General features: G+C 38.0%; 1 protein-coding gene, 1 long non-coding RNA gene and 1 other non-coding gene across 18 annotated transcripts in view; all 3 read right to left on the bottom strand.

Annotated features, from left to right (window-relative positions):
- Matr3 (matrin 3) overlaps window positions 1–26887 on the bottom strand; it is a 42166-nt gene that overhangs the window by 12885 nt on the left and 2394 nt on the right. For 3 of the 16 annotated variants that reach the window (XM_087592329.1, XM_087592330.1, XM_087592334.1), the window contains exons 1-8: window positions 19663–19741; window positions 4446–4507; window positions 3617–3658; window positions 3203–3315; window positions 2901–2953; window positions 936–1061; window positions 519–644; window positions 152–319 (exon numbers count right to left, since the gene is read on the bottom strand). In XM_087592329.1, the coding sequence (XP_087448455.1) occupies window positions 152–319; window positions 519–644; window positions 936–1061; window positions 2901–2953; window positions 3203–3315; window positions 3617–3618 (588 nt within the window). In that variant the 5' untranslated portion in view covers window positions 3619–3658; window positions 4446–4507; window positions 19663–19741. 16 annotated transcript variants of the gene reach the window in all.
- Snhg4 (small nucleolar RNA host gene 4 (non-protein coding)) lies at window positions 24760–24998 on the bottom strand. Its single transcript, NR_038078.1, is given in 1 exon segment — window positions 24760–24998. It is a non-coding gene; the product is annotated as a small nucleolar RNA host gene 4 (non-protein coding) (long non-coding RNA).
- Window positions 25470–25666, bottom strand: Snora74a (small nucleolar RNA, H/ACA box 74A). Its single transcript, XR_015643161.1, has one exon. It is a non-coding gene; the product is annotated as a small nucleolar RNA SNORA74 (small nucleolar RNA).

Below are 26887 nucleotides of genomic sequence, written 5' to 3'. Positions count from 1 at the left end.
TTATTTTATTCTATTTCCCACTTTGTACTTTTTAAAACTTTAATGCTTTATCATGGGCATCTAACTAAAATGTATGCATTTCTAACTATTGACATCTCCTCCCAGCAAACCACATTGAGAACTATTAGAAAAACCTGGCCATGTGCATTACCTGACTTTTCATCCTCATCAATATATAATTTTTTATTTTCCCATAAGGCTCTGCAAGCTTGAGGACAGCACTGTCAGAATAGCCAGAATGAGGTAAATTGCTGAGATGTATCACACGTCCAAGTTCTTGCTTTTGATCAAACTTCTGATCTGGTTTTCCTTCAGGTTTCTTTAAAAAATACAAAAACAAGACCAAGGAGGAAATTAAAAAAAAAAAAAAATCAAAAGGCAAGTTAAAGGTTGATAGTTATGCTATAATTACTAACAGGTTAGGGTTAGGGTTTAATCAAGCAAACAAATGCAGAAATGGTATATTAAGCTGACTATATAAAAAAACTTAGAGGTAAGGACAAATGAAAGGCTACTACCTTTATTCTCTTATACTTCTGGGATAAATGAACTCTCACTGGCTTGCCAAACACTAATGCTGGTGTAGTTGTATAATAATCCACAGCAGCCTGAGCATCTTCTGTGGTCGCCATTTCAATAAATGCCTAAAATTACACAAAAAGAAATTTCTAAAAATGTTGTCCCCAATATCTACAGATTCCACATTATTGTATTTAATCATTTAATAGAGCATCTTCAATAACCAAAATGCAGAAGACCACTGTTGTCAAGCTGATATTTTACTTAGGAATCAAACATTTCATTTACTAATAATCTATTTAGCTTTTGGATCTTACCTTTTCCTGATATTTAAAATTGACAATTAAAAATGACACCAAAACTATTAAATTTCATTAATATATGAATGCTATGAATAACTGATGTCTAACTCATACCTCATTAATTTTATTTAGAATCAGATGATTTGAAATGACTCCAAATGGTTCTACCAGTTGTAATAGCTGGTATCTCAAGTTTTTTCCTCGCTGAAAATCCATAATGTGAACAACTCGGCTGGTTTCCTACACATTAGAGGGGAACACAGACAGACATACACACACACCCCCAAAAAAAAATCATTAAGAGTTCTTTAAAAAGCATTTGAGATACATAAGTATGTATTTCCCAGATAATAGTATATTACTATTAGGATGTAGTAACTATAAAGCCCCAGGTTAAATATCTATCACTAATTTAAACATATACAACTTTCATGTATTTTTTTTTGGTTCTTTTTTTTTTTCCCCCGGAGCTGGGGACCGAACCCAGGGCCTTGCGCTTCCTAGGCAAGCGCTCTACCACTGAGCTAAATCCCCAACCCCTCATGTATTTTTTTTTATGTGTGTGGGTATTCCCACTAGTGCCTGTAGAGGCCAGAAGAGGGTTAGATTCCCTGGAGTTGGAATCATAAACCATTGTGAGCAACTCAAGAGTTGGCACCAAATTCCAACAGTCATATATGTAACTACTAACTGCTCAGAATCTCTGTCTCCATACTAACATATTTTTAAAAAGTAACTTCCCCCCAAGTCATCATCTTAATGTTTTGGGCTGTGTTTGTGTGTGGGTAGGTATTTCTTGTTTTGGATGGTTAGGGAAAAAAATATACTGCTCTGTTTTTGAGACAGGGCCTCTCTGTGTAACAGCCATGGCTGTCTTCAAACTCACTTGAACCTCTGCTTCCAGTACCAGGACTAAAGGCATATACAACCATACCTGGCTACAATCAATACATTTTATATTGAAAAGAAAAGCTGGATCTGTTGATATAGTCATTTGGGAGGCAGAGACACCACCCTGTGCAACGAAGTTTAAGGCCAGTCTGATCAACTTTCAAAACAAAGAAAAGAAAGGGAGGCAAGGCTGCACTGTAGTTTCAAAAAGTCTCTTAGGGGTTAGGAATTTAGCTCAGTGGTAGAGTGCTTGCCCAGGAATCGCAAGGCCCTGAGTTCGGTTCTCAGCCTGGGGGATGGGTAGGGGTTCTGTGTGTCTCTCTACTGATTCTTTTTTTTTTTTTTTTGGTTCTTTTTTTCGGAGCTGGGGACCGAACCCAGGGCCTTGCGCTTCCTAGCTCTCTACTGATTCTTATTACATCATTCTTCCTCTGTGGTTTGTCAAGACAGGGTTTGTCTATAAAACCCTGGCACCTACAGAAAGATCTGCCACCTGGCCCTTACTACATTCTTTAAAATTGTAAGTGCGGGCATTCACATGCTATGATGTTAGTGTGGAGGTCAGAACAACTTGTGGGAGCTTGTTCTTTCCTTTTACCGTGTGGGTCCTGGGAATCAAACTCAGTTGCTACTGCTGAGCCATCTTTCCAAGTTATTTCTGTTTATGAAAACTATACACCCAACTGGATGAATACAAAGTTCCTAATACTCTAAATCAAGGTAAGGTCTTTTAACTCCTACGAGTCATGTCAAAGTGTAATGACTTAAAAAATATTTTATTTTTTTTAAAAATAGGATCACATTATATAGCCCCTGGCTGGCCTCAAACTCAAAAGAGATTTGTCTGACGTTGTCCCCTAAATGCTGGAATTAAAGTACATGCCCTCACACCCAGCAAACCTAATAGTTTTCGAACTAAAATACCCATCTTGGTATAGGAACTGTGATTCAGATTGAATTAACACCAGATTGGGCATTGGTGGTACTGCCTTTAATCCCAGCATTCTGAGGCAAAAGCAGTTGCATCTCTGAATTTGAGGCCAGCCTAATCTACAACAGCCTACACAGAGAAACTGTCTTGAAATCCCCTAAACCCCAACAAAAAAGATTCAAATAATAAGCATTTAAATGGAATCACATTCCCAACAGCAATCAATTATGGATAGAAACAATAGCTGTATCACGGACCACTCTGCCTTTTTGCATGTGTCTTGGTCCCTGTAGGTTCCCATTACCAGCACCTGTGAAGAGGGAATAAAAATTTTTTAAATGACTCACAATAAATATATTTCCTTTACAAAGCAAGGTAGTTTTATTTTAAAAGTGAACATCTTTCAAATATAAACAGAAAGACATTTATAAATGACTATCTTTTCATGCTATGTTACTTTAAAAGAACTTTTCAACATATATCCATAAACCACCATTTACACTAAAGACAGTTACAATAAAGGTTGCTAGAAAAGGCATTATGAATTTCATATAATCACCCAGATTTCCTCTTGGTCCAACTGCTGGTCCTCCAAGATGAAATGAAGGAGGTGGCGGTCCCAGAATTCCCGGTGCTGGGTTTGTTGACTGCTGCAGCATGAATGGATCACCCCTAGTAACAATGAAATAAGTAATGTACAATAAAAAGGTTCATCAGAAATAAAGAACCTCTTAAATAATTATGACTATGTTAAGCTTTAGAAATATTTGTATATTAAGTAGTAGAGAATGTGTAACAGTGAAAGAAGAAAAATCACTCTATTATTTTCTGAAAATTCCTTACACTGGTACTTTAAAAAAGTTATTTGGTGAAGAAATAAAAAAAAAAATTTTTTTAATGAAACAAAGTTAAATTGGGTTCCTTACATTGATCTCCTTTATAAACAATAAATAGCCTAAAAAATTTAACTTACATTGTGTGTCCAGTATCATTGTCAGGATTCCATTCTGGGTAGCTTTAAAAAGATCAGAAAATTAATTTTAAAATAAAATGATTCTTCTCACAAAGTAGCTTTGTTAAGCCTCTAAAACAAAGATGATTTATTAGTAAAGTTATCTGAGAATCTACATTGTTAACATTTAATAGACATTTCAAAAAGAACTTGAGATACCAAATGATTTGGAATAAACCTGGAGTTGTAAATATCAGTGATAAATGCTAAAATGCTTCCTTTATCTTGTTAAATTGTAAGCAAGGAAAATGCTGCACAAGGAATTAGAAAGTAGGTTATATAAAGGAAAAAAAAAAAAGAAAAACCAGTTTCCTTCCCCAATATTAAGTATCAGAGCAGAGTTAAGGTATGGCACCAGAAAGAATGAACAACCCCAAAGGAACTAGGTATGTATGGATAATATGTACTATAGTAGCCTGTTTCTTTGAATTCCATTTAAACGTAGCAGTCAAAATTCCAAACTAGAGCCATGTATGTCAAAAGCTTTCCATGGGAAACTTCACTTGGTTTCTAGCAATTTTCAATTATTCCTCCATATTTTTTTTGTTCTATACCATGTATTAACTATTATTAAAGTGCTATCTTTTCTTTAATTCTGAAATTCTTAAAAAGCAGTAGCAAAGCATCTATTATTCATTAAGATATACTTATATATCTGTAATTAAATATTAACCACACACCATCAATTATGGAGTAACACCATATGTGTAAGTTAATGATGAAACCCCCCAAACCAATACTGGCTGTTTCTGATTCATAAGGATGCTTTATATGTATTTCAAATTCCTACATTTCAAGAAGAAGCTGGCATCGACGACTGTGACTTGCTCCATTGATATGTTGACTCCACTCCTGCAGCAAAGTAAATTAGTAGAATTAACAAAAATTAATAGCTAAGGTCTTTATATGAACCATTAATGTTTATGGAGTATTAGATTGTATAAACACTTTGTGATACATTAAATCTTATTGGTTTATATTAAAAACAATTCCTGAGCACTTAAAGCTTGATCCTGCCCTCAAATACTCTATGCACATTCTTGGAAAAACTGGATTAACTTGATCAATACAATTGACACCTGACATGGAAAGATGTAAATATTAAAGATCAAGAAAAATAATGGATCTTGAGGTCAGCTGAGCACAGTAACTGCTGTGGACCAAACTCATGTATCCACTGTTATGGGAACTGATATTTAATAATAATCTGCATGTTCAAATAGCCACATATCTAGATTTCTAGAAAAAGTGTGTGATTAGCTTAAAGTTGAATCTTTAATTTCTCTAGCCTTTTAAACAAATTCCAAGTATACTATACTTTCTACTATAGCAAAAACAAAAGAAAACTCCCCAAACCAAAAATTAACAAAAAAACCTCAACAACAACAACAACAACAACAACAACAACAACAACAACAACAACAACGTCCAAAAGGCCAACATGATTTAATGGAAATGGTTTATCTAAGAAATGTTCCCCGTTTATCAAAATTTCAAGTTTTCATATTTCCCTTTAATAGAATAATTTTAAGGTGTCTTTTTCCAAAATTTGAGAAAAACAATGTATTCCATCAATATTTTCTACTTTGAGATTGATTTTAAAATACAAGGCATTAACTAAACTTATCTGATTCAAATTAATTTATCTCTAGGAAAAAAGAAATCCAGTTTAGTTTTTTTATCCAAAATTAATAGTTAAGATGGGCTTTGCCACCAAAATGTTTCAGCTTATTTCCTAAGTTACAATGTAACTAGGTATATCTCCCAAGTTTAAATTATTTAAATTCACTAAGTCTTCTGCTGTGAAGGACAAATGAAATTAATAAAGGTAAACAAACTATCAGAACCCTCACAAATATATGAGGCTATTTATACTGAGCTGTTTTAAAAATCCATATTGTTGTACAAGTAGCTTTGATTTTTTTCAAATTCCCACAAATCAATTTCTAAAATATTCACTTTTCTTGAAAGTTCTAATAGAATATAAACATGGGCGAGCAATGTAATTTTCTGAAATGGGGATTAGAGAGCTTTAGCTAAAGGAAAATATAGCATCAATTCAACAATTTGCCTTTTATAAAGGCCCAAAATGGAGTTTTATAAATTGGATGCTAATTTCTAAAGTTTGATTTGTTATAGTCTTCATATACTTTATGCTCTAAGAGTGTTAACTAAAATCCTATGAAAGAACTGAAATGGAACATAGAGAAACAAAATAATGCTTAGACTGTGAGGTGCTATCAACTACGTACTATTTTTAGTAACTCTGAAAACTATATTCTTTCAAAAGTTATAGCTAATAGGAACTTGAGAGATTTCTATTGATGTTATACAATAGTTTCTACTTGCAACACAATAGACCATTACTGGAAGCCAATTTAAAAATAGCTATAAGCAAGAGGCGCCATAAGTAAATTCACAAAATTCAGGAAAGGGACCAAACAAATCCATCAACCTAAAGAATTTCAGAACAATTTCAGATAGAAGTATTGATCCTTAAGAAGCAGTGTTTTAGGAAAAGAATAAATGTTATATTAAGCATGCTTCTGAATTTACAGGAAATAGAAAGGACACAGAGCTGAAAAGAAATTATATCCAAATACCCCATGTCCTTTAAGTTTCAAGTTTATGGTAAAAAATGTGGCTGGTCTTTCAAGTACTAGAAAGAAGGCCAAGATCAGAAATTTAGTCACATACCTCCCACCCATCCATCATAATCAGCTCTACTGTACCTAAGCTCTTATTGTCTAGTTTAAAATGAGGACTAAGAATTCAACTGTTAAAAAAACAAAACCAACCAAAACCAAACCAAACCAAAAATAAATAAATAAATAAATAAAACAAAAAACAAAAAACAAAAAAACAAAAACAAAAAAACCAAACAAACCCCCCAAAACCTTCTTGATTATGTTAGTTTTAAAATAATCGTTCTAGAAGCATTTCGAAAGTGGCAGAATAAAGACCTAATTAGTAAAAGGAAAAAATACAAACTCAAAGTCATTAGACAAAAATACCGCAGTGGGTATTTTCTCTAAGTTTAAAGAAGTTTGAAATTGTATGCTATTTGATGTTCTAAAATGACCTTGAAAAGAACTCAAAGATCATTACTTACAAATCACCTAAAAATATAAAAAAAGGGGCACTCCATCAAGACAAGTTACATCATGCTTTTCATGTAAACTTTGTATAATGTAGGCTATTTAACATTACCCTTACGTGAAACCGACAGATTTTTCCAAGTTATGCAGTGATACCAGAGAGCAGGATACTTAACTTTTTTTTCATTGTTTATGTCTACCACAGGATTTTTTTTTTAAAGTTAGGTCTGTATCTGTTCACAGTTTATTGCTGAAGTAAATAATTAATTGCCTTCTCAATGAATCAGATACACAGAAAACATCAGCCAAGTTGAGGCTGTAAAACTATAAAACTTAGAGAACCCACATACTTAAAACTTGTCCCAAATGGTCTAACCTACAAACACAAATTTTATAAACCCAATGGTTAAGCAAAAGTCTTCTAAAATAATTGTTAAATATACCTAATATTAAGAGTATTCAAACTAGAAACTAAGCATTTTTATAGGCTAAAAACACTCCTCAATCCAAATTGTCAACATGTATTTCAAACTGCTCTTTTGTTAATTTACTAGGAAGTAGTAAAATTCAGGGGCAAAAAGCCTTATACAAAACAGAAACTTTTATCTGACAAATCCTCTTATGTTCCTTTCTTCCAATAGCAAAGATTCACAGTTAAGATCACTTTCATTTGATCACTGTAACTATTTCCCTTAAAATTTAGAAATCTTCTCTAAGAATACCAGTCAAGTAATTTCTGCTTGGTAAAGAGTTTAAGAGGTAACATAGAGGTCAATCGAATTTAATGGATCTTTTTTTATTGTTTTAATTTACGGGAGACTAAACCTTAAAGTTTAGTACAGAGTAAAACTATGGCATATTTAGTGTATCTAGAAAATTGGTAAAAAATAAATAAAAAAAAGAACTCTTTAGAGTTCCAGGTTCACTTCTTTGTTGAGGCAGGGTCTCATTATATAGCCCTGGCTGGCCTTGAGATCAGGCTAGCCTTGAGAGCCACCGGTCTCTGCCTCCCCAGTGCTGGGAGTACAGGCGTGAGCCACCAAGCCACACGCTCCACTTCTTAAAAAAAAACAAAACAACAACAACAAAAAAAAACAAACTATATTTGGCATTTACGGTAACTTATTTGATATAGGATCTAATCACAGAAAGAGAATAAAACAAAAAAGTTAACAGGGTTTGGTGGATTAAAAAAATGCCAAACACTAAAAAATGAAGTTAAAAGAAAATGATATGAAAAGAAAATGTTCCAGCTATTGCTGTAAAGAAAAACCTGTAACAGTAACCATAAAATCAATCTCATGGTAGCACTTATTCTAGTTAGGTAGAATACTACAAAGCACACTGGGGAAAACGGATGGTCATAGATAGATAACTGAACAAGCTAGTGGGTTGCTGCAGCACCATTGACTTTAAGTCAACTGCAATATATACTGAAAAATAGATTTTAAAACCCCATGAGAATAAGTAACACTGAAAAAGTGGAAAGAGAAGAACAACATATTTAAAAGGGCATTTGAAATGGTTTCCATTTTGCCAGATGTGATAATTAAAGGAGAATTAGGTTTTCTTTTCCCCCCACAAATGACTATACTACAAGTACAATAAGCCTAAGTCAGATAAAGAATTTTTTTAAACAAGGAACACAAAGTAGGATAATGTAGTCAATGATTTATCAGAGTCTCTAAAGGGACAGATGCAATAAATATGGGATAATAAAAAGTGAGCTTTGAAGTATGCTTAAGGAAGTTGTGGAAACAGAGAAAAAAATGATGAAATTTTTCAGTCATAGTATGAGAGTTTGTGTTAAAGGGAAATTAAAAACGGAAGAATGAACTAATCTAAAATATGAAACATACTGAAACACACACCAGGGCTCTACATTAACTCTTTCCCTGTAGCCACAGATAAGGAAAAAAGAGAATTGTATAAGAATATATATTTGACTACATATAAATCAGCAATCAAGACAGATGGAAAGCTGAAATCTAGCATCCTAAATGGAAAGCACATTATCTTCAGGGAGAAAAAAAAAATGCTTAAAACAATTCAACAAAGCAGACTGGGGGAGAAAAAAGCCTGCTTAAATATGATTAAGAACATACTGATTAAAAAAAGAAAGAAAAAGAAAATAAGAAAAGAAAAAACACCAAAAAACAAAAACAAAACAAAACAAAACCAACCACCACCACCACCCCCAAAAAAAACCAAAAAACAAAAACAAAAACAAAAAACAAAAAAAAAAACAAGGTAATTCCAGTGGATGACAGCTTTGTGGCAAGAAGCATTCTAGGTAGACTGTATTATTAATGTAAAGCCCTGGTTCATATTGCTCAAAAACAATTACCTTCCAAATAAAGTGTTCTCAAAAGTAAAACAATTCTTGATCAACTCAATGTCATCAGACTACAGAATTAAGAGTAAAAGATATAGATAAATACAGAATAGGCACTACAATGTAAAAGAAATTAGAAGCATCTGTTGCTTTAACTCACCTTATTAGAATGAACTGGCAAATCACATATAGAGCACAGATGGGGATAACCCTTCGGTAAGAGTCCATGGAAGTCTTCAATATTGCTACTTGGAGGAGCGCCCCTCTTTTTCTCAAAGAGAGATCTCTCTTGTAAGGGGCCAGGACCACGTCCCATTCTCTCATACTCACTGTCAAATTTATGATAGTTATGCGAGGTCTCACCAAAAAAAGAATCATCCCTACACCTTTCTCCATCTCTTAATCTGTCATCTTCATAATCCATTCTGTCATAATAACCAGATTCTTGAGAACGACTTCCATGGTCATAATCAAGCACTGGGTTGAGACTAGGACCACGATCATCAAAACTATCTCTTCTAAAATGCCTTTTTTCTTCCCAATCATCCCTAGGTACTCTGTATGGTGGCTCCCGTGTAGCAGATCTGCCATCTCTACCATAACTCAATGTAGGGCCTTCTTCAGTTCTCCTCCTTTTAAGCTGTAGAAGAATTTGGGGCAAGTTCTCAGGAGTAATCTTGTCCTCTGGATAACGACTCAGTTCATCTAAGTCTCTAGCAGACAGACCAAAGCTGGCCAAAATATTACTGGCCTGGTCTGTATCTCCACGGTGTTGAGAAGACAAAGGGAGTGGACCTCTACTTCCAATGTTAAATATAGACTGCAAATTATGGGAAGAAGTACTAGCAGAAGACAGTGCACTATGAGCTCCTTGTTGATTCAATGAAGAACTCATTCCAAGATTCATTAAGCTAGCAAGGCGTGCAGTACCCTGGTTCATCCTTCCAAGAGATGCTGGCATACTTAAAGACTGGGTAGCAGCAGCAAGAAGGCCTATTCCTGCTGCAGACAGGTCACGCCCATGACCCTGTGAATCCCTACCCAGAGATGACTGCTGGAATGACTTGGACATTGTAGAACTATCTCTTGTCTATTTTATAGATCAAAAAAAAATGTTTTAAAAGACGGCCAAAAAGAAAGCTCAAACTAGAAAGCTAGGTTAACTTTGCTTCAAAAATGGTAACGCCAAGAAAAAGGATCAATAAGGACTGTAGAATCTTCTTCAAGCTGAGAACCAGCAGACAACTCTGTAGAAAAATAAGCAGTTTTAGTCATAAATCCCTTTAAGTAGATGCCGTTTTTTTTTTTAAAGAAAAAAAATTTACGCATCATGTTGATTAAAAAAAACCACTTAAGATCTCAAACTTACAAGGAATTTCATTACATATCTTAAACAGATTCTGGATATATGCAGAGCCTGCATATAGATATTTAAAAAGTAGCTTTTCATGCTGAAATTTAACAAAGGGAATTTCAAATTGGGCTTAAAAACATTTAAATCCAAATGCGAGATGTTTTGGTGCATCAAAATTGCAGTGAAAACATTGATGGGCTTCTCTTAGAAGAATAAAAATATACTCTATCATACAATGCTGAAGTTGTAGAAGACTAAAAAAAAAAAAATCAAAATTAAAAAAAAAAATCAAGGTCAGCAAGTCAAAGATGAACCAGTTGTATTCTGCTTTGGAAATGAGACCTATTATCACTCTCAGAAAGAACCAAGTAAAATCACAAGTAAATGAAGCTTAGGGGTCAAGCATCTGATGTAAGATCTAAGATCAAGTAACAGTTGAGACCTTCATGCAGCAAAAATAACTCAAGGTGAAGACAGATGTGAATAAGAAAAATAAGTAATTTCCTACAAATTTAAGCCACACAACTAACTGCCTTCTTACTGACCATCCTATACCAGGCAGTGCTTACTTGATAGCTACTCTTGTAAAGAGAACAATTTTGGTCAGTATAGAAACAGACCTACCAAGAAAAAAACCCAGATATAGGAAATACAGGTGATATAAAGAAGGGAACATCCCAAGTTAGCACCTATTATTATTCATTTTTATGTTCAAGGCTATAATATCTCTAGAGTTCAAAGCTTATAAATTAAATCTAAGACCTTGTTAACAGATTTCTGCAAACTCTTCACAAGAATAGCCCAGTAGCTTGAAACCTTTTAACTCTGATTATGATCCTTCAAGATGTGTTTCTGGATGAAACTTATTAAACCTGTTGCACTGTATCTGAAAACTATTATAAGGATATGCAAAGTATTAAATATGATTCCCATAAAGCATTAGTTAAAAGACACAATACAACCAGTGTTTTCTGTAGGACAATTTTGTAATCACAATCACATACAAGATAAATCTGATCAATCTGCCACAGATTTCTACTATGATGCATTGCCTTTTCAGTTTCATGTTTGATTAGCCATATACCTGAGCACTGGTAGTTTAGTAAAATTTATTATACTAAAACCCAGAAAACACCCAATAGTTAAAAGTCAACTATAGGATCAATTCCATCAATGATAGATTAAAGGAAAGATATATTGGACGAACACAGAGGTAGAGGAAGAATAAAAAAAAAGTTACAGGCAAGAAAGATTTGGACTAGATTTAAAAAAATAGATGTAATAAAGTAAGACACAAATGCTATCAGTGGTAGCTGGAATTACAGATGTTTTTGTACACCAAGAAAGATGAATCTGAGAAAAGACACCAAGGAAACTAGTTCTAGACAAGATCCACTTATGTAATCTACTTAAGCTTTGAGTTAAGATTAACGAAGAGAAGAGTTAGTGAACAGTGGATGAACATTTCAATAACAGTATCTTTAAAATGCCACATAGGACAGCAGGTTGAAATACTATGTACATTAATATTAATGTCTACATTTTATATATACTTTTAAAAAAAAGGAGCCATGTTCAAAATAAGTTTTAAAACATCAGGGTTAATGTTTATCACAGCTTTGACTTTCATATTACAATCAAAGCCTTAATTGTTCAAAAGTCTGTTTTTTGAAAAATTATTATAATAGTATTTTGTTGTACATAAAAAAGACCATATTTTAAGGAAACAATCATTAGGTTACAGAGACATCAATTACATTCTTGTACTTTACATGAAAACAGTGGATCTGGAAAACTTAAGGAAAAAGACAACAAAAACTGGATGTTAGAAAAACTCAGAGAAGGGAGAACAAACAATATAAATCCTATGACAAGTGCAATTCCACAAGAACCACTTCTTTATCGCTTTTAACATACTTAATTTCAAAATGCAGCTAAGAACAACACTGAAGTAGTATTACTCAAAAAAGAAAAGTTGGATTTTTAACTGATACAAAACAAATACATTGACACACCCCACACTCCCACCCTGGGCCAGCAGTAGTGCTCATAAATATAAACTAAGCACTTAAGCTGAGGTAGTAGAAGTACTGTGACTTTGAGGCTACACAGTTCCACACACACTTCCTGGAACCTGGCTTCAGAAAAACTTAGAACAAAGAAGAGAAATCAGGTATGAAAAGCACTGCTCAGAAAATATGAAAATGGTGCCACTAGAATTTTTAGTCAATGAACCTACAATATACAAGCCATCTTTAAGGGTTCATTCCCATGGGACCTGCCTCATTAGTGAAGTTAACAAAATACTGAAATACTTATTAAAAGTTCAAGTGCTGGGGATCATTTACATAGCTCAGTGGGTAAAGGAATGCCTAGAAAGACCAGTTACACAGACAGAAAGGTTTGGGAATGACCCCAAAGAATTGTCTTGTGTGGTACTTGCTGTTCTACATCCTCGTTGCAGCATGTTCTTATCCCCAATTACAAGTAAACAAAATTTATTTTTTAAAATTAGGGAGATGAAAGCTTGAGATGTTACCCAGTGAGTAGAGTGCTTTTAAAACCTTAGGCTTAATCTCCAACATGGATATGTCACTCAATTGTGACCCTAGCACAATGTCCATTCAAGATGCTCTTGCTTCCACTTCCAGAGCACTGACAGTAAAGGCAGGAAGATCATAAGTGAAGGTCATTTTCAGCTACAAAGACAGTTTGATGCTGCCTGGGCTCCCTTCAGAGAACTAACCCACAATTGTTCTTCCATTCTCCAAACACAAAGCATCCCCACCCTCTAAAATCAGGAAAAACAAAACTCATCAAGATGACCTATAATTTTACTTTAGGTAGGATGGATGGGAAATAGTTCGCTTTTCAACTGCCACTACCACACACACAAAAATGAATGAATGCAATTTACTACAATATGAAAATCAATTTACAATTTTCTTTATACTGGATCTCAGTCTACATAGTAAGTTTAGAGTTACATAGTAAGACCCTGTTTCAAAACAAAAATATTTTTATTTCATGTTTGCAGTGAAAATGAGTATAGTTATAGGATAGCTTGCAGAAATTAGTAATCTTCTTCCAATATGTGGGTCCTGGGGACTAAATAAATTCAGGATGTCAGGCTTGGTTAAAAGTAAATTAACCCAATAATCAAAAATTTGACCACTTTATTTCATGTAACAATACAACTCTCCTCCCTGAGTATAAAATATTCTTTATTGGATTTTTTTTTTAATTAAAAAGAATACTAGGTCTAAGTTGACTGGTGCTTGCCTGAGTTTAATGCCTTGAAGTAAAGTTTTAAAAGGCTAGGGCGTAGTGGTAGGAGTTTAATCTCTGCACTGAGTCAGAGACTGGGATATTGCTTGACTAACCATTGTAGTCTAATCGGTAATATCAGGCCAAATGAGACCTGGTCTCAAGATGTATGGCATTCCTGAGGACACCTGGCACTGTTCAACTCATTTCTTCATACAGTCTAAAAAATGACAACTAAAATAGGCCAGAAAAGAAAAAAAAAACTGTTAGAAGTTATCTATTATTATTACATGTACCTTGAGTTACATTCTCGATTATATAAAATAATCTCTTATTAAAAAATACATTTTTAAGTCTGCATGTGGTGTTACTATTGTGATACCAGTACTTAGCAGACTGAGAAAGGAAATTTCTAGATCAACTTGAGCTAGAGTGGGTACCAAGCCAGTCATGGTGACATAGCAAGACAATCTCTAAAACTAAAGTAACACAGAACAAATTAAAACAAGAGAAGTTAACTAATTGGATGGTGATTTAACCACAAGTTAAGACATAACCAAGAAAGTAGAAACATGCAGGCAAAAACATCATTCATTATACATTAAACTCTAAACTCACACACACGCACGCACGCGTTATGAATAGCTACCAAACCTCAATCCTTTCATTATTTTCTCCTCTTGAGCCATACAAAAGGATGGCAAAGGCAAAAATTTTTTTAGGTTTTTCTGCTTTTGGGTATATGCTGTGAGGGCAGGCATTGTGTATGCCACACTACAGTGCATAACTCTCAAAAGTCTATTCTAGGAAGTGGAGAGATGGTTCAGAAGACCTGAATTTGGCTCCCAGTACCCACACAGCAGCTAATAAACCATCTGTAACCTCAGTTCTAGGGTATCCGCAACTCGTTTCTGCAGGCACCATGCATGAATGCAGTAAACCTGTAAACACAGAGTCAAAACATTCATATAGGGCTGGAGAGATGGCTCAGCGGTTAAGAGCACCCACTGCTCTTCCAGAGGTCATGAGTTCAATTCCCAGCAACCACATGGTGGCTCACAACCATCTGTAGAGAGATCTGATGCCCTCTTCTGGTGTATCTGAAGACAGCTACAGTGTACTTATATATAATAAATGAATAAATAAAAAAACAAAAAAAAAAAACAAAAAAAAACATTCATATAAAATTAGAAGTCTTCTGCCACCTTGTGGACTCCAAGATCAAATTTAGGTCATCACACTAGTAGTGCCTCTACCCAATGTATAGCTCACTGACACCTAAATGTTTTATCAAAGTCAAACACACGAAATATGCTTTTTCTTTTAAAGATTTTTAAGATTTATTTATTGTGTATTTATTGAGTTCTGCCTGAATGTACACTTGCACACCAGAAGGGGGCATCAGATCCCATTACAGATGGTTGTGAGCCACCATGTGGTTGCTGGGAATTGAACTCAGGACTTTGGAAGAGCAGCCAGTGCTCTTAACCTCTGAGCCATCTCTCCAGCCCAACACACAAAATATTTAAATAACAATATGTCATTACTAGCAGATGGCATGGATGGTTCATTATCAATCTCAAGTCAATATCATTTATAAAGGCTGCAGAAGCTTTAGATTACAGTTATGAGCCACCATATTTATTTATAAGATTAGGACTTTCAAATTTTCTTTCACCACGCTCCTGAGTTTCAAACCCAGGGTCTCATTTATGATAAGCAGATACTCTATAACAGAGCTATTCGCTCCAAGCCCAAGGGGGAAGACTTTTAGACCAGTCTAAGATTCATGTTCAAGAACAGGGGTGACAGTCATTCTTTAGAAGTTCCATTTGGTTGAGCTGGAGATAGGGCTTAACCATGAAAGAACACAGTTTAGGGCTGGAGAGATGGCTCAGCGGTTAAGAGCACCCGACTGCTCTTCCAGAGGTCATGAGTTCAATTCCCAGCAACCACATGGTGGCTCACAACCATCTGTAAAGAGATCTGATGCCCCCTTCTGGTGTATCTGAAGACAGCTACAGTGTACTTATATATATAATAAATAAAATAAATCTAAAAAAAAAAAAAAAAAAAGAACAGTTTATTCTTTCAAAGGATAAACCCAGCACCCACATGGTGGCTCACAACCAGTAACTTTAGTTTCAAGGTATACCCTCTATGGGCATTAAGCACATATGCAGTAGGGTTGGGGATTTAGCTCAGCGGTAGAGGGCTTGCCTAGCAGGCGCAAGGCCCTGGGTTCGATCCCCAGCTCCGGAAAAAACTAAAAAAAAAAAAAAAAAAAAAAAAAGCACAAATGCAGTGTGCGCATACACACGCACACACACAAAATTTTTTAAAAAACATTTCATTTGGAGGCTGGGATGTAGTTCACTGGTAGAGCACTTAATGTGTAAGGTCATAGAATCAATACTTAGAATCATAAAAACAATATATATACTTTTTTAAAAAAAATCTGCCACTCATTAAATCTTGCAGAAGGCTTTAATAAAAGTTAGCAGCACAGGGCTAGAAATGACTTAGTAAAACTGTTTGAGGACAAGTCAAGTGCAGAGGATGAACATCTGTAATCCCAGCACTTCTACAGGAGATGGGAGTCAGAGAGATCCAAAAGTTGGAAGGCTAGATAGCTTGGAGTACAAAGCAGAGTGGAGTGTAATTCTACCTCAAATAAGATAGAAGGTCCATACATGTGAGCCTGCATTTGTTCCTGCACAAATACAAGAAGTTACATAGCAAGACTCTGTTTTAAAAACAAAAAACAAACAAACAAAAAAAACCAGAAACTATATTTTCTGTATGTGCTCCTGATTGACATATACTGACCTTAACTGGATTTGAGGGGCAGAGAGGTGATACTATGCATTTTATTCCAGATAATTTTCTCCATTGTGGTTTCTTTCTGTTCCACTTTTAGTTTTTCACACATTTTTTTATTTCAGAACAGCTTGTGGTGTTGCATGCCTTTAATCCCAGTGTTGGGGAAGCAGCAACAGCAGCAGCAATCTCTGAGACTGAGGCTAGCCTGATCTACACAAGGAAACTCAGTTTCAAAAATAAAAACAAAAAGGAATTTTAAAACAAAGAGAACATATTCTGTTCAGATGTACTAGATTTTTGTCATTTCTGAACATTCCAATTTCCAGTTTGTTAGAAGCTAGTTTACTTTTATCTTAATTCTTAAAAATGTATGATACTAAAACCTATCAGAGTCTGATCTGATTAGGACCTCTGTCATGTATACCTACATACTCATTTTTCCAGATTACTAAAGCAAATGGCACATACCTGCTGTCTTAGCACTTGGGAGACAGAAGCAGGAAAAGCTGGAGGCCAGACTGGGTTATAGCGCCAAGACCATAATCCAACACACAACAAAACCCCCAAATAGTAAATGTAACTTTCATATTTCAAAAAATTACCAGGCAAGAAATCAACCCTAGTATATTAATCTTCAGAGACAAGATTTTTGGGTGCATTTTTTCTTTAACACATTTCTTCAATAAATCAAAGTCGACATCAGTGATACTTTCCTTTCCAGGTAATGGTATAAGCATATTACTCTCCTCTTAAAATGTTATTTAAAAGTAGCTGTATAGATTTCCATTTCGAAATAACACAGATCCCCCCAACAAACTGAAGTTTTCAGAGTCAAATTTTATGTGCCTACCAACAAGCCCCGAACCTTTGTTCATAACTGATTAAGAGTGAAACCACTCAACTCAATCAAGTTAAAATAGCATTCTTTAAAACCGCCATTATTAATGTTTACCAAACACAATCTGACTGTTAGGATAAATTCCTTTAAGTGCAACCTTTCCATTTTAAGGACTATTTTTTAAGGGCCACACTGGTAGCATTGTCATTATAAAATTAAGACTTAAATTCTCAAGCTGGGAATGGTAATGAACATCATTTAACTTCAGTGCTCAGGAGGCAGCAGCAGGTCAATCTCTTTCTTGTGAGTTCGAAGCCAGCCTGGTCTAATTCTAGAAAAAAAAAAAAAAAACTGTCTCAAAAAAAAAGACTTAATCTCTCTTCTACCACAGCATTTATGTGAACCATGATACTTCCACAATTATGTACGATATATTATCACTGCACTCCTTCTTTAATCTCAATGCAAAACCTGTTACCTGTTGGGCAAAAACTATGTTTTTTAAGGATTATATAACCAACCAGATTAATCTTCTCGTAGTACTTTGGTGACATCTGCGTTGGTAAAAACATTTAAGTGCAAAGGCAACCTTGGGGTTTTTTGCAGTAAAACACTTTCTCCTCCCTTCTAAATTCCTGAAATGCTAATGTTCAAAAGTTATGAAGAGAACTGGCAGGGCGTGGTGGCACAAGCCTGTAGGTAATTCAGCTCTAAGGAAGTTAAGACAAGAGGTACAGCCACTCAAAAACAGCCTCCAGCTGTCTCGAAAAGAAATCTACATAACGCGGAGTGACTTAACTGCTAGTACAATAATGTTTTGAGACAATCTTGTTATCACCCAGACTGGCCCTAAGTCAGGGCAATTCTCCTGCTTGTTCTCTTGAGTGACGCTATTTATTACAGATATTCGTCATTACGCCCAGCAATTAGGAGCTTTTTCAACACCTATGGAAAACCGCCTAAGATATAATTAAATTTTGCCCGCATAGTCAAGTCTAAATTTACCTGGGCGAAACATGTTGGGCCGACTGACAAGTTAGCCCATTTAAATATGCAGCACGCAGCATCAAATTAAAAAAAAAATCCTACGAACATTTCCTATGAAACCAGCGACACGAAATTTCAGGGCTCCAGAAAGACTAGAAATTACAGAACCACATCTAGACCTTCTAGAAACGTCTAGATAAATAACTGTAACCTATCCAATATAGAAATATTCCACAGAAGGGGCTATTCCACAAGACACTCACAGAACAGGAAACCCGCCTAAGGAACAAACACCTACGGTAAAAGAAAAACACAAAAGCATGGCAAAGCACTATCAGTGAAAAGATTGAAGGACTACAAAACCACGGTTCTCCAAACCCTTTGTCTGAAAACCGGAAGGTCCCACAACACACGATCCTGTCCAGAGGAACCTGGACTATTTTAATAGTGAAAAGAAATGTGTGGGAACTGATTAAATAAACAAATAACCTAGCATGCAAAGAGCTTTACCAAAGACGCAATTCAAAATCCTAGCGTTAACGTTTCATTTTCGGCCATTTTTACGCAACTGCGGGGGGGTGGGGGTGGGGGTGGGGAGGAATTGTTCCAGATGTCTGGCTAAAACGCGCGCGGGCGAGGGACGCGGGAGTCTTGGGAATGGGGCAATACAAGGCGGTGGATGAGGAATGGCGAGAATTTTGACGCCGGAGAAAGAAACGTTGGTCAAAACACGCAAGCTTTTCACATCCTACGAAATCCTCCATTTTGGGTACTTTTTCAGAGGAAAAACGGCAAACGCACTATACGGGACCTGCGCTCCCACGGACTTTTACTTAGCTTTAACTATCCTCCTCAAATGGCAGGCCCCAGTGGACGGTCGGTCGGTCCCTCAGGCTTCGAACGCTCCTCCCTCCTCCTCAGCGCCGCGGCCCGCGTGTAACGGGCTCGTCCCGCCCCCGCCCACTGCGAGTCTAGGGCGCAGGACGCTCGGCGGACAAGCACACCTCCGGCCCCTCGGCTCTCCCGCAGCATCCCGGGCCGCTGCCTGGCTGCGTACCTTCCACTACAACTGCTCACCTCCGCCGCCCGAGGAGGCAGGCTGCGCCGCCACTACACTCCTAACATGGCGGCCGCCGCTCGGGCGGCTCACATACGCAGCGCCGAAGGAGGCAGAACGGACGAGCCGGAGAGAGCAGGAGCGGCGTGCCAGCTCCCTACAGCCTCAGCTACAGCGGCCGTCCGGCTCTGAAAAGACGCAGAGAGCCCCCAGCCACCCGCCCGGACTCTTACCCTCTTCACGCCTACCTTAGGGGAAGGGAGAGGGAAAAGGAGAGATACCTCTCTCAGCGAGCGGGACGCGGAGGCTCCCACAATCCCCCGCAGCAACGGCGCTGGCAGGAGGTGGTGACAGAACGAGAACCAAATCTCGCGAGAGCGCCCGTTCCCACCCCCGCCCCAGTTCTAGTTCGGCACGCGCTAGGCCCCTCCTCCTGCGTGGGGTGGGCACCTGACACCCACGCGGCCCGCGTTGTTCTCCAAGGCTTAGGAACATTCCCTCTTCCCGCGAAGGCGGGAAGGTGGCACCAGATAGTCTACAGGTTCGAATACCTCTCTGAAAAATGCTCTGCATCTCAACATCTACATAATGCTGCAAAATATAAGTTAGCAGCGTTAGGTGGGACTCTCTACATTCTCCAATGAGGACATGTAACCAGAATGAACTAAAGTTTTAGTTATTTAACCAGAGTTTCTGCTCCTAATGGCTAAGGGCCTGGGAGCTGAGATGCTGGTCATTTATAAAATCCACGATTCTCCCGTTTTGAGATAATACAAAGTCCAGCAGGCTAAAAACACCCTCCAAGAACTTAGAATTTGGAAGGCAGAGAATCTTCCTACATAGCTATGGGCAGCTTTCTGTGGGGTGGCAATGCTACTTATGCAAAACCAGATCATTTTGACAGTTTAAAAGATGCAAGGCTCAGCCTCCCAATTAGCAACTTGACTAATAGATGTTGTATTAAAGGAAAACAGGGTTCAATGAGGACTGCAGCAACAGAAATCAGTTCGTTATGACAGAAGCCATAGCTATTAAATACAATTGGCAGAGAGACATCTTACATAAGGGGAGGCTGGAAAAAGGAAACAAACTGCTATAGAAGTCACTAATAGAAATGTCTCTAAAGACATCAGAATAGAGATGAAATTTAAAGTTTTGTTGGGGGACAAGGGTATTAATCAATTTTAGTTTTTTCTGACAATTATATGTGGAACAAGTTAAACTCTGTGTTGGAGGACAGGAATAAAAGCTATAACCAAGATCATGGTTTCAAGTGATAACAAGACTCAACAGTCATTGAAATACCAAGATCTCCCTGTCAAATTTCAAGTCACAATACACTTTATCAAACATTTGCAAAACTCTAATGGCATCTCTTGATTTCAAAGAAATCAAACACTTTTTTATTGAAGATCTGTAGTATAGTGGAAGACAAATTACTGGTCCTAGGAGATTCATCACAAAAACGATTTGGAAGATTGTATTCATAAAGTACATTTTAATAGCTTGGGGATACAAAGTTAGGAAGACCATCCTCTGATGAGGCAGACATTTGGCCTTAAGGAGGGTTAGGCTATGAGCAGGGACTCTTATTTGGGCTTCAGTGGTGTGGCCTCCACCAGGGATGGTAAGAATAAAGCCTTCAAAGCAGGAAAAATTGCTGAGAGTTTTTAAAAGTCTAGGTGACCAGCCTGGTGCAGATATATGATGGGATTTTCCAATGTCAAGCTTTAAGAGTGGAAGGCTCGGGGCTGGGGATTTAGCTCAGTGGTAGAGCGCTTGCCTAGGAAGCGCAAGGCCCTGGGTTCGGTCCCCAGCTCCGAGAAAAAAAAAAAAAGAGTGGAAGGCTCAGGACCTGACCTGGAAATAAGGCTTTCCAACCAGGAAATGCATCTGTGTAGGACAAAATGCATTAAAGCATTTGCCTCAAGCCTGCAACCCCAACTGAGGCAAGTGCGAGAGCAGTCTAGATTAAGACCCTGCCTTACAGAAATCACATCCATACCATATTTATCTGGTAAGTATAGGAAACACATTATCAATGTATTTTGGGGGATTGCAGATTAAACACAGGGATTTATAATATGTTGCAAGGAAGGACAGTATATTTCATATTTCCAAGGGGATTGAACCCAGCATCTCATAAAACCCTGTGACTGAATCCAGTCTCCAATTCAGTAATTACTGTCAGATTTGACAAAAGTTGGGGATGTAGTTCAGCCAGTCGGTTACTTGAAGCTTTGTGCTGAGGTTCAGTCCTCAACATAACTGAGGCAGTGTCTGCAGGTCTGTAAGGCTGGAGGTTCAAGAGTCCTACATACCAAGACAGGTGAGTTTTGGTTAGTCACCATAATTTTACATTTATTTATCTTTAATATAATCTGCCATGAACTTAGCCACAAACACCAATGGTCTTTCCTTCCGTTGAGTTAGGAGTCTAGTAGTTTTATTCATTGCCTTAAAATGGTCCTGGGTTCAATCTCCCCAGAATGGGGAAATGTGTATATCTTATATGAAGCAGGAGGTTTACCATGCCTGTAACTGCAGTACTCAGCAAGAGCCTCTTACTCAAAAACACAAAGCAGCAGCTTAGGTAGTGGGAGAATGATTTGGCAATTAAGTGTGTGGTGTTTTTGTAGAGGACCGAAGCTCAGTTTCAGGACACCTTGAAGAGGTGGTTGACAAATGCTCCTCCTACAGTTCGGCATTCACACCCTCAGGAACTCTGTATCATTAACATAACCTTTAAAGCAAAGCATCCAACACGTCTAAGTGATTATAGAGAAGGTACAAGCACATGGCCCCATGATCCATCCCCAGCAACTGTCCATGAAGATTAACTTTACCTACAGGATCTTCCTTGTCAATCGGTCAGATTGGACAACTCTCACCAATTGCCAGGTAAAGGGGAGCCAGGTAGCACACTCAACAGACTTCTGGTCATTGTACCTTCTCCTCCAGAGGCTGGGAAAACTGCCCAGACAGAAACCTTTTAATGAGGTCTCACCGTGTATAACCTTGGCTGCTAATGGATAGATCCCAGCCCAGAAACCTATCCCAGAGAAAGAACTGGGAACGCTGACATTACTTTTATACAATGAATGGCTGTTTGCTTGATTTCCTTTTCAGGCTAACCTGAAAGCAAGGCGGCAAACTGACTTACTGTAGGCATCCCTTCAGTTAGGGCAAGGGTGCTGCTGGGTAAAAACCTCAAGCATTAGTTCATTAGCTCAGTGAGACTGTTCTCCTAAGAGTTGCTCACAGCTCCATTTATGGGAGCCATTCACAAGCCCCAAGAGTCATTTCCACTCTTTTCAAGTCCTTAATTAGTTGCTCTCACCTGCCCTTTCCTTCTGTGCAGATTCCTAGGGGCTAGAGAGGCTTTTTTTGTGTCCCACTGGGATCTCTAGAATTTATCCCTCTGGGTTTTTTCTAATTGTAATCGAGACTTGGCCCAACATTTCAAGAAAGATGTCACTTGTTTAAACCGTGTCTAGGGCTAGAGAGATGGCTCAGTGGTTAAGAGCACTGATAGCTCTTCCAGAGGTCCTGAGTTCAAATCCCAGCAACCACGTGGTGGCTCACAACCATCTGTAATATACATTAAATAAAAATTAAAAAAAAAGTTTAAACTGTGTCAAAGTAATGAATGGCCATTATTAATGGCTGCACTAGTCGCCTACTTTTTTTTTGGAGCTGGGGACTGAACCCAGGGCCTTACGCTTGCTAGGCAAGTGCTCTATCTACCACTGAGCTAAATCCCCAACCCCATGCCTACTTATTCTTAACTTGTTCCCTTTAATGTATACAGATGTGGGACATAAAACATGTTCAGAGCAATTTGCCAACACTACCTGTTGCCCTTCTTCAGTACCCAGGTTTAGTTCTGAGCACCCACAGTGACTCACATCCCAGTTTAACCTTCAGTTCTAGGGCATCTCTCAACCTCATAGGCACCAGGAACACTCATCAGATCCCCTGGGTCTTTAGTTAAAGATGATTGTGATCCACCCTGTGGATGGTTGGCATTGAACCCTAGGGTCCTCTGGAAGAGCAAGCAGGCCCTTTAACTGATAAACTGTCTCCTCAACTTTCCCCCACAAAATAATAAAACAGTGTAAGTTGTTTTGAATGCTTTAATGATTCAACTTGAATTTAGCAGGACCTAAAGGACAACTGGGATAAGTAGTGACTAATTAACTCCATTTATCAATTAGTAAATCCCATTAAATTACTTTAGTTGCATTATCTATGGCATTGAAACCCCCAGGACAGGGAATCCATGCATTAATAGCCACAGTATTATCTTCTTTCAAGATCACAGACAACCAAGCTGTAAGCATGCCTACCCATGGCCAGGAAGGCAACCTGAACAGTCCAAGAGCCAAACTTCTGTAGAAGGCTTAATGGATAAAGCTGCCTCCTGCCAAGCCCACAGCTTAGTTGGATTCCCAGGACTCACATGGAAGAAAGAGGGTGAACTCAGTGGTGCCCTCGGACGCCCACTAGTGTTGTGAGCAGCATATGCATTCCCACACTCAAAATCAAAGTACAAAATTAAAATTGCTGCAGGAAGGGCATGGTGGCAACTTGCAGGTACCAGAATGCTTTCAAGACACAGTAAGGTTACTGTTCTGTGAAGTTTAAGGCCAGTAGTGGTTATACAAGACTGTCTCCAAAATGGCGATCAACCAGATGTGGCACCTGTAATCCCATGACTCAGGAGACAGGCTGCAGGATCTGCCAGATGTGATGGTCTTTACTTATTCCAGCACTTCAGGGATGGAGGCAGTTTAGGTACGAGGCCAACCAAACATATGAGGACCCATGTGAAAAACTGTTGGATCTGGACAGATGGCTCAGTGGTTACCTTGCTGGTCCTCTAGAGCACCAAGTTCTCAGCACCCATTCCCGCAGATTAAAAGTCCTCTGCTGCCCTCTAGGGGCATACACATGTTTAAATTTTGCTTTAAGCCCATTACAAATGGAGAGAACAACTATGATGGAAGCCATATAAGCCCAGAGGTAAGAAATAAGTATGATTCTGATTCTTCAGGATAATTTAGTCACCTTATCCTTCTACAATAAGGAACACCAATGAAAGCTTAGCAAGTGGTTCATGAATCGAGTACTTGGAAGGCTGACCCAGGAGAATTATATGTAGAGAAAACTGTGAAGATACATATTGATACCTGACTAATGCTGTTCAATCCTCAAGACCTTCAAAGGTCAGAAATGTTACTAATCCTTATCCTGCTATCTCTTTGTCAATGTGCCTTGGGAAGATCTTAAGCTTTCAAACATTTGGGAACGTTGACTCTGAAATTGCCAATGAAATCCCAATGTCAGTGTTCATCAGTTATGTTTTATTGGAATATAGCCATGTTCATTTGCCGATACATTACTTTTCACACACAGAAGCAACATAGTTGCAAAAGCCAAAGACAGTACTAACAACATTTACTATAGGGATAAAAAATAAAAAAATAAAAAATATTAAAAAATAAATAAATAAATAATAAAAATAAATTTAAAAAGTCTTTATAAACCTTTGCTTTTACAAAGCAGTATCCTAAACTTTCTGGAACATTCTAAGATGGCTACCATCCAACTAGATATGTCTGAAAACCACTTACTTTTTAATTAGCAAGTAGCTAGCCATATGTAGTACACAGATATCATCTAGCCCCCCCCCCAAATTATAGCTGGAGATGTATGTAACTCAGAGGTCGTGGGTGTGAGCTGTCCCATCTGCCAAAGCATAGCTGGACTTCATTCTCTGGAATTTCATCAGTTCTGTAACCCTCTAAGGCAAACTTAACTTCCCCCATCTGAACTGAAGTACCTCTACATCAGAGACCACATACATTACTCAAAACCCGGTGTAGTCAGAAACCTGAAGTCCTGGGTGGACGCAGATCTCATTCAGCTCTAGAATAAGGAGGAAAAGGTGACACACTGTCAGTAAGGTACACGGCTTAGTACATGTGAGGCAAGTGTCCTATAAACACACAGCTTTGTCCCTGTCCCAATTCTTTTGTCTGTTAACATGAAAATTGTTCGCACCTAGACTAGGACCAACTCCACAAGGAGTCATTCCACTCTCAGGGATGCAATACACTGCCTGAAGGTACTCAGCACCAAACACCAAAACAGTGCTTGGAGCCAACCCTTCTAAAGCAGCCTTTGCTCTTCCAACAGTGTAACACAATCACAGGCACCACACAGCCTGGGCAGCTGACAACTGCTGGACTGTTCCAGAAATCCCTCTCCCTTCCCATCTCATGCATCCCAGGACCACCCCAGGTAGCTGACATGAATACAGAAATCACAGAAGTCTCTATGCTCTCAGCTTTGTCCAACAGCCTCTGCCCTTTGGCAGGAACCAAACTTAGACACTTAGCAGTGAACAGAAACAAGATACATTGTTATCTAAGACATAGAATATTCCTACAAGTCATTCCTTAGTTGGAATGGCAGACACAAAAATATTTTATGCTACTTTCAAACAAACAAAACAAAAAACCCCCCAAAGTTCTACAGTAAGTGGCAAGAGTGAACTTGTTTCCCAATTGTTTCCTGATACATACAAAGTAGTCCACAGGCCTGGCAGAGGAAGCAGTCAATGCTAGAATAGACACTCACCTGAGAACCACAGCACCCTGCTGTGGATCATTCTTTTTTGTTTTGTTTTGTTTTCTTTTCTTTTCCGGAGCTGGGGACCGAACCCAGGGCCTTCCAGGGCCTTCCTCTTGCTAGGCAGGCGCTCTACCGCTGAGCTAAATCCCCAATCATTCTTTTAGCCTGGTGAAGACCACCCTACTTTCAAGGCATCCTAAAAAAAAAAAAAGCAAGCTTTAGCAACTTACAGCACCTGAACAGTGCACAACATTCTTAAACTTGTAATTAACCAATTCAGTCCTTCCCTGGGTCCCACACATCTTCCCTGAGAGATGAATCAGTTAAGAGCAAAGATAGGGGACAGCCTTATTCTGGGTACACGACAGCAGGTGGGGAGTTGATCCGAGTTTAGACATATGGTTTAAATAGCAAATATTCTAAGTTGCTAGAAGTGGGATCGATGTCAGGTGAGGAATAAGAATTTGAGGGACAAAATAGACAGATACCTAGAAAGTTATGTCAATGCTAGTGCACCAGAGGCTAAGTAAGGCAGGGTCAGTGGCCTATTTGGAGGGTATTTTCAGAGCTAAGCTGGTGCTATTAGAAAATAGTAGTAGGGGTTGGGGATTTAGCTCAGCGGTAGAGTGCTTGCCTAGCAAGCGCAAGGCCCTGGGTTCGATCCCCAGCTCTGAAAAAAAAAAAAAAAAGAAAAAAAAAAGAAAATAGTAGTAACAAAGCAATTATGGGCATGAATCCAAGAGCAGGTAGAGGGAGTGATAGAAAATTAGGAATGGACTCCTGTCAGCAGAACTGATAAATTCTACCGACCCCATGGAATGTGCTTAACCTCGG

The sequence above is a fragment of the Rattus norvegicus genome, chromosome 18 (genome assembly GCF_021556685.1).
Source record: "Rattus norvegicus strain SHRSP/BbbUtx chromosome 18, alternate assembly SHRSP_T2T, whole genome shotgun sequence".
NCBI classification, from domain to species: Eukaryota; Metazoa; Chordata; class Mammalia; order Rodentia; family Muridae; genus Rattus; species Rattus norvegicus.
This window is presented reverse-complemented; position numbering and strand designations above follow the sequence as displayed.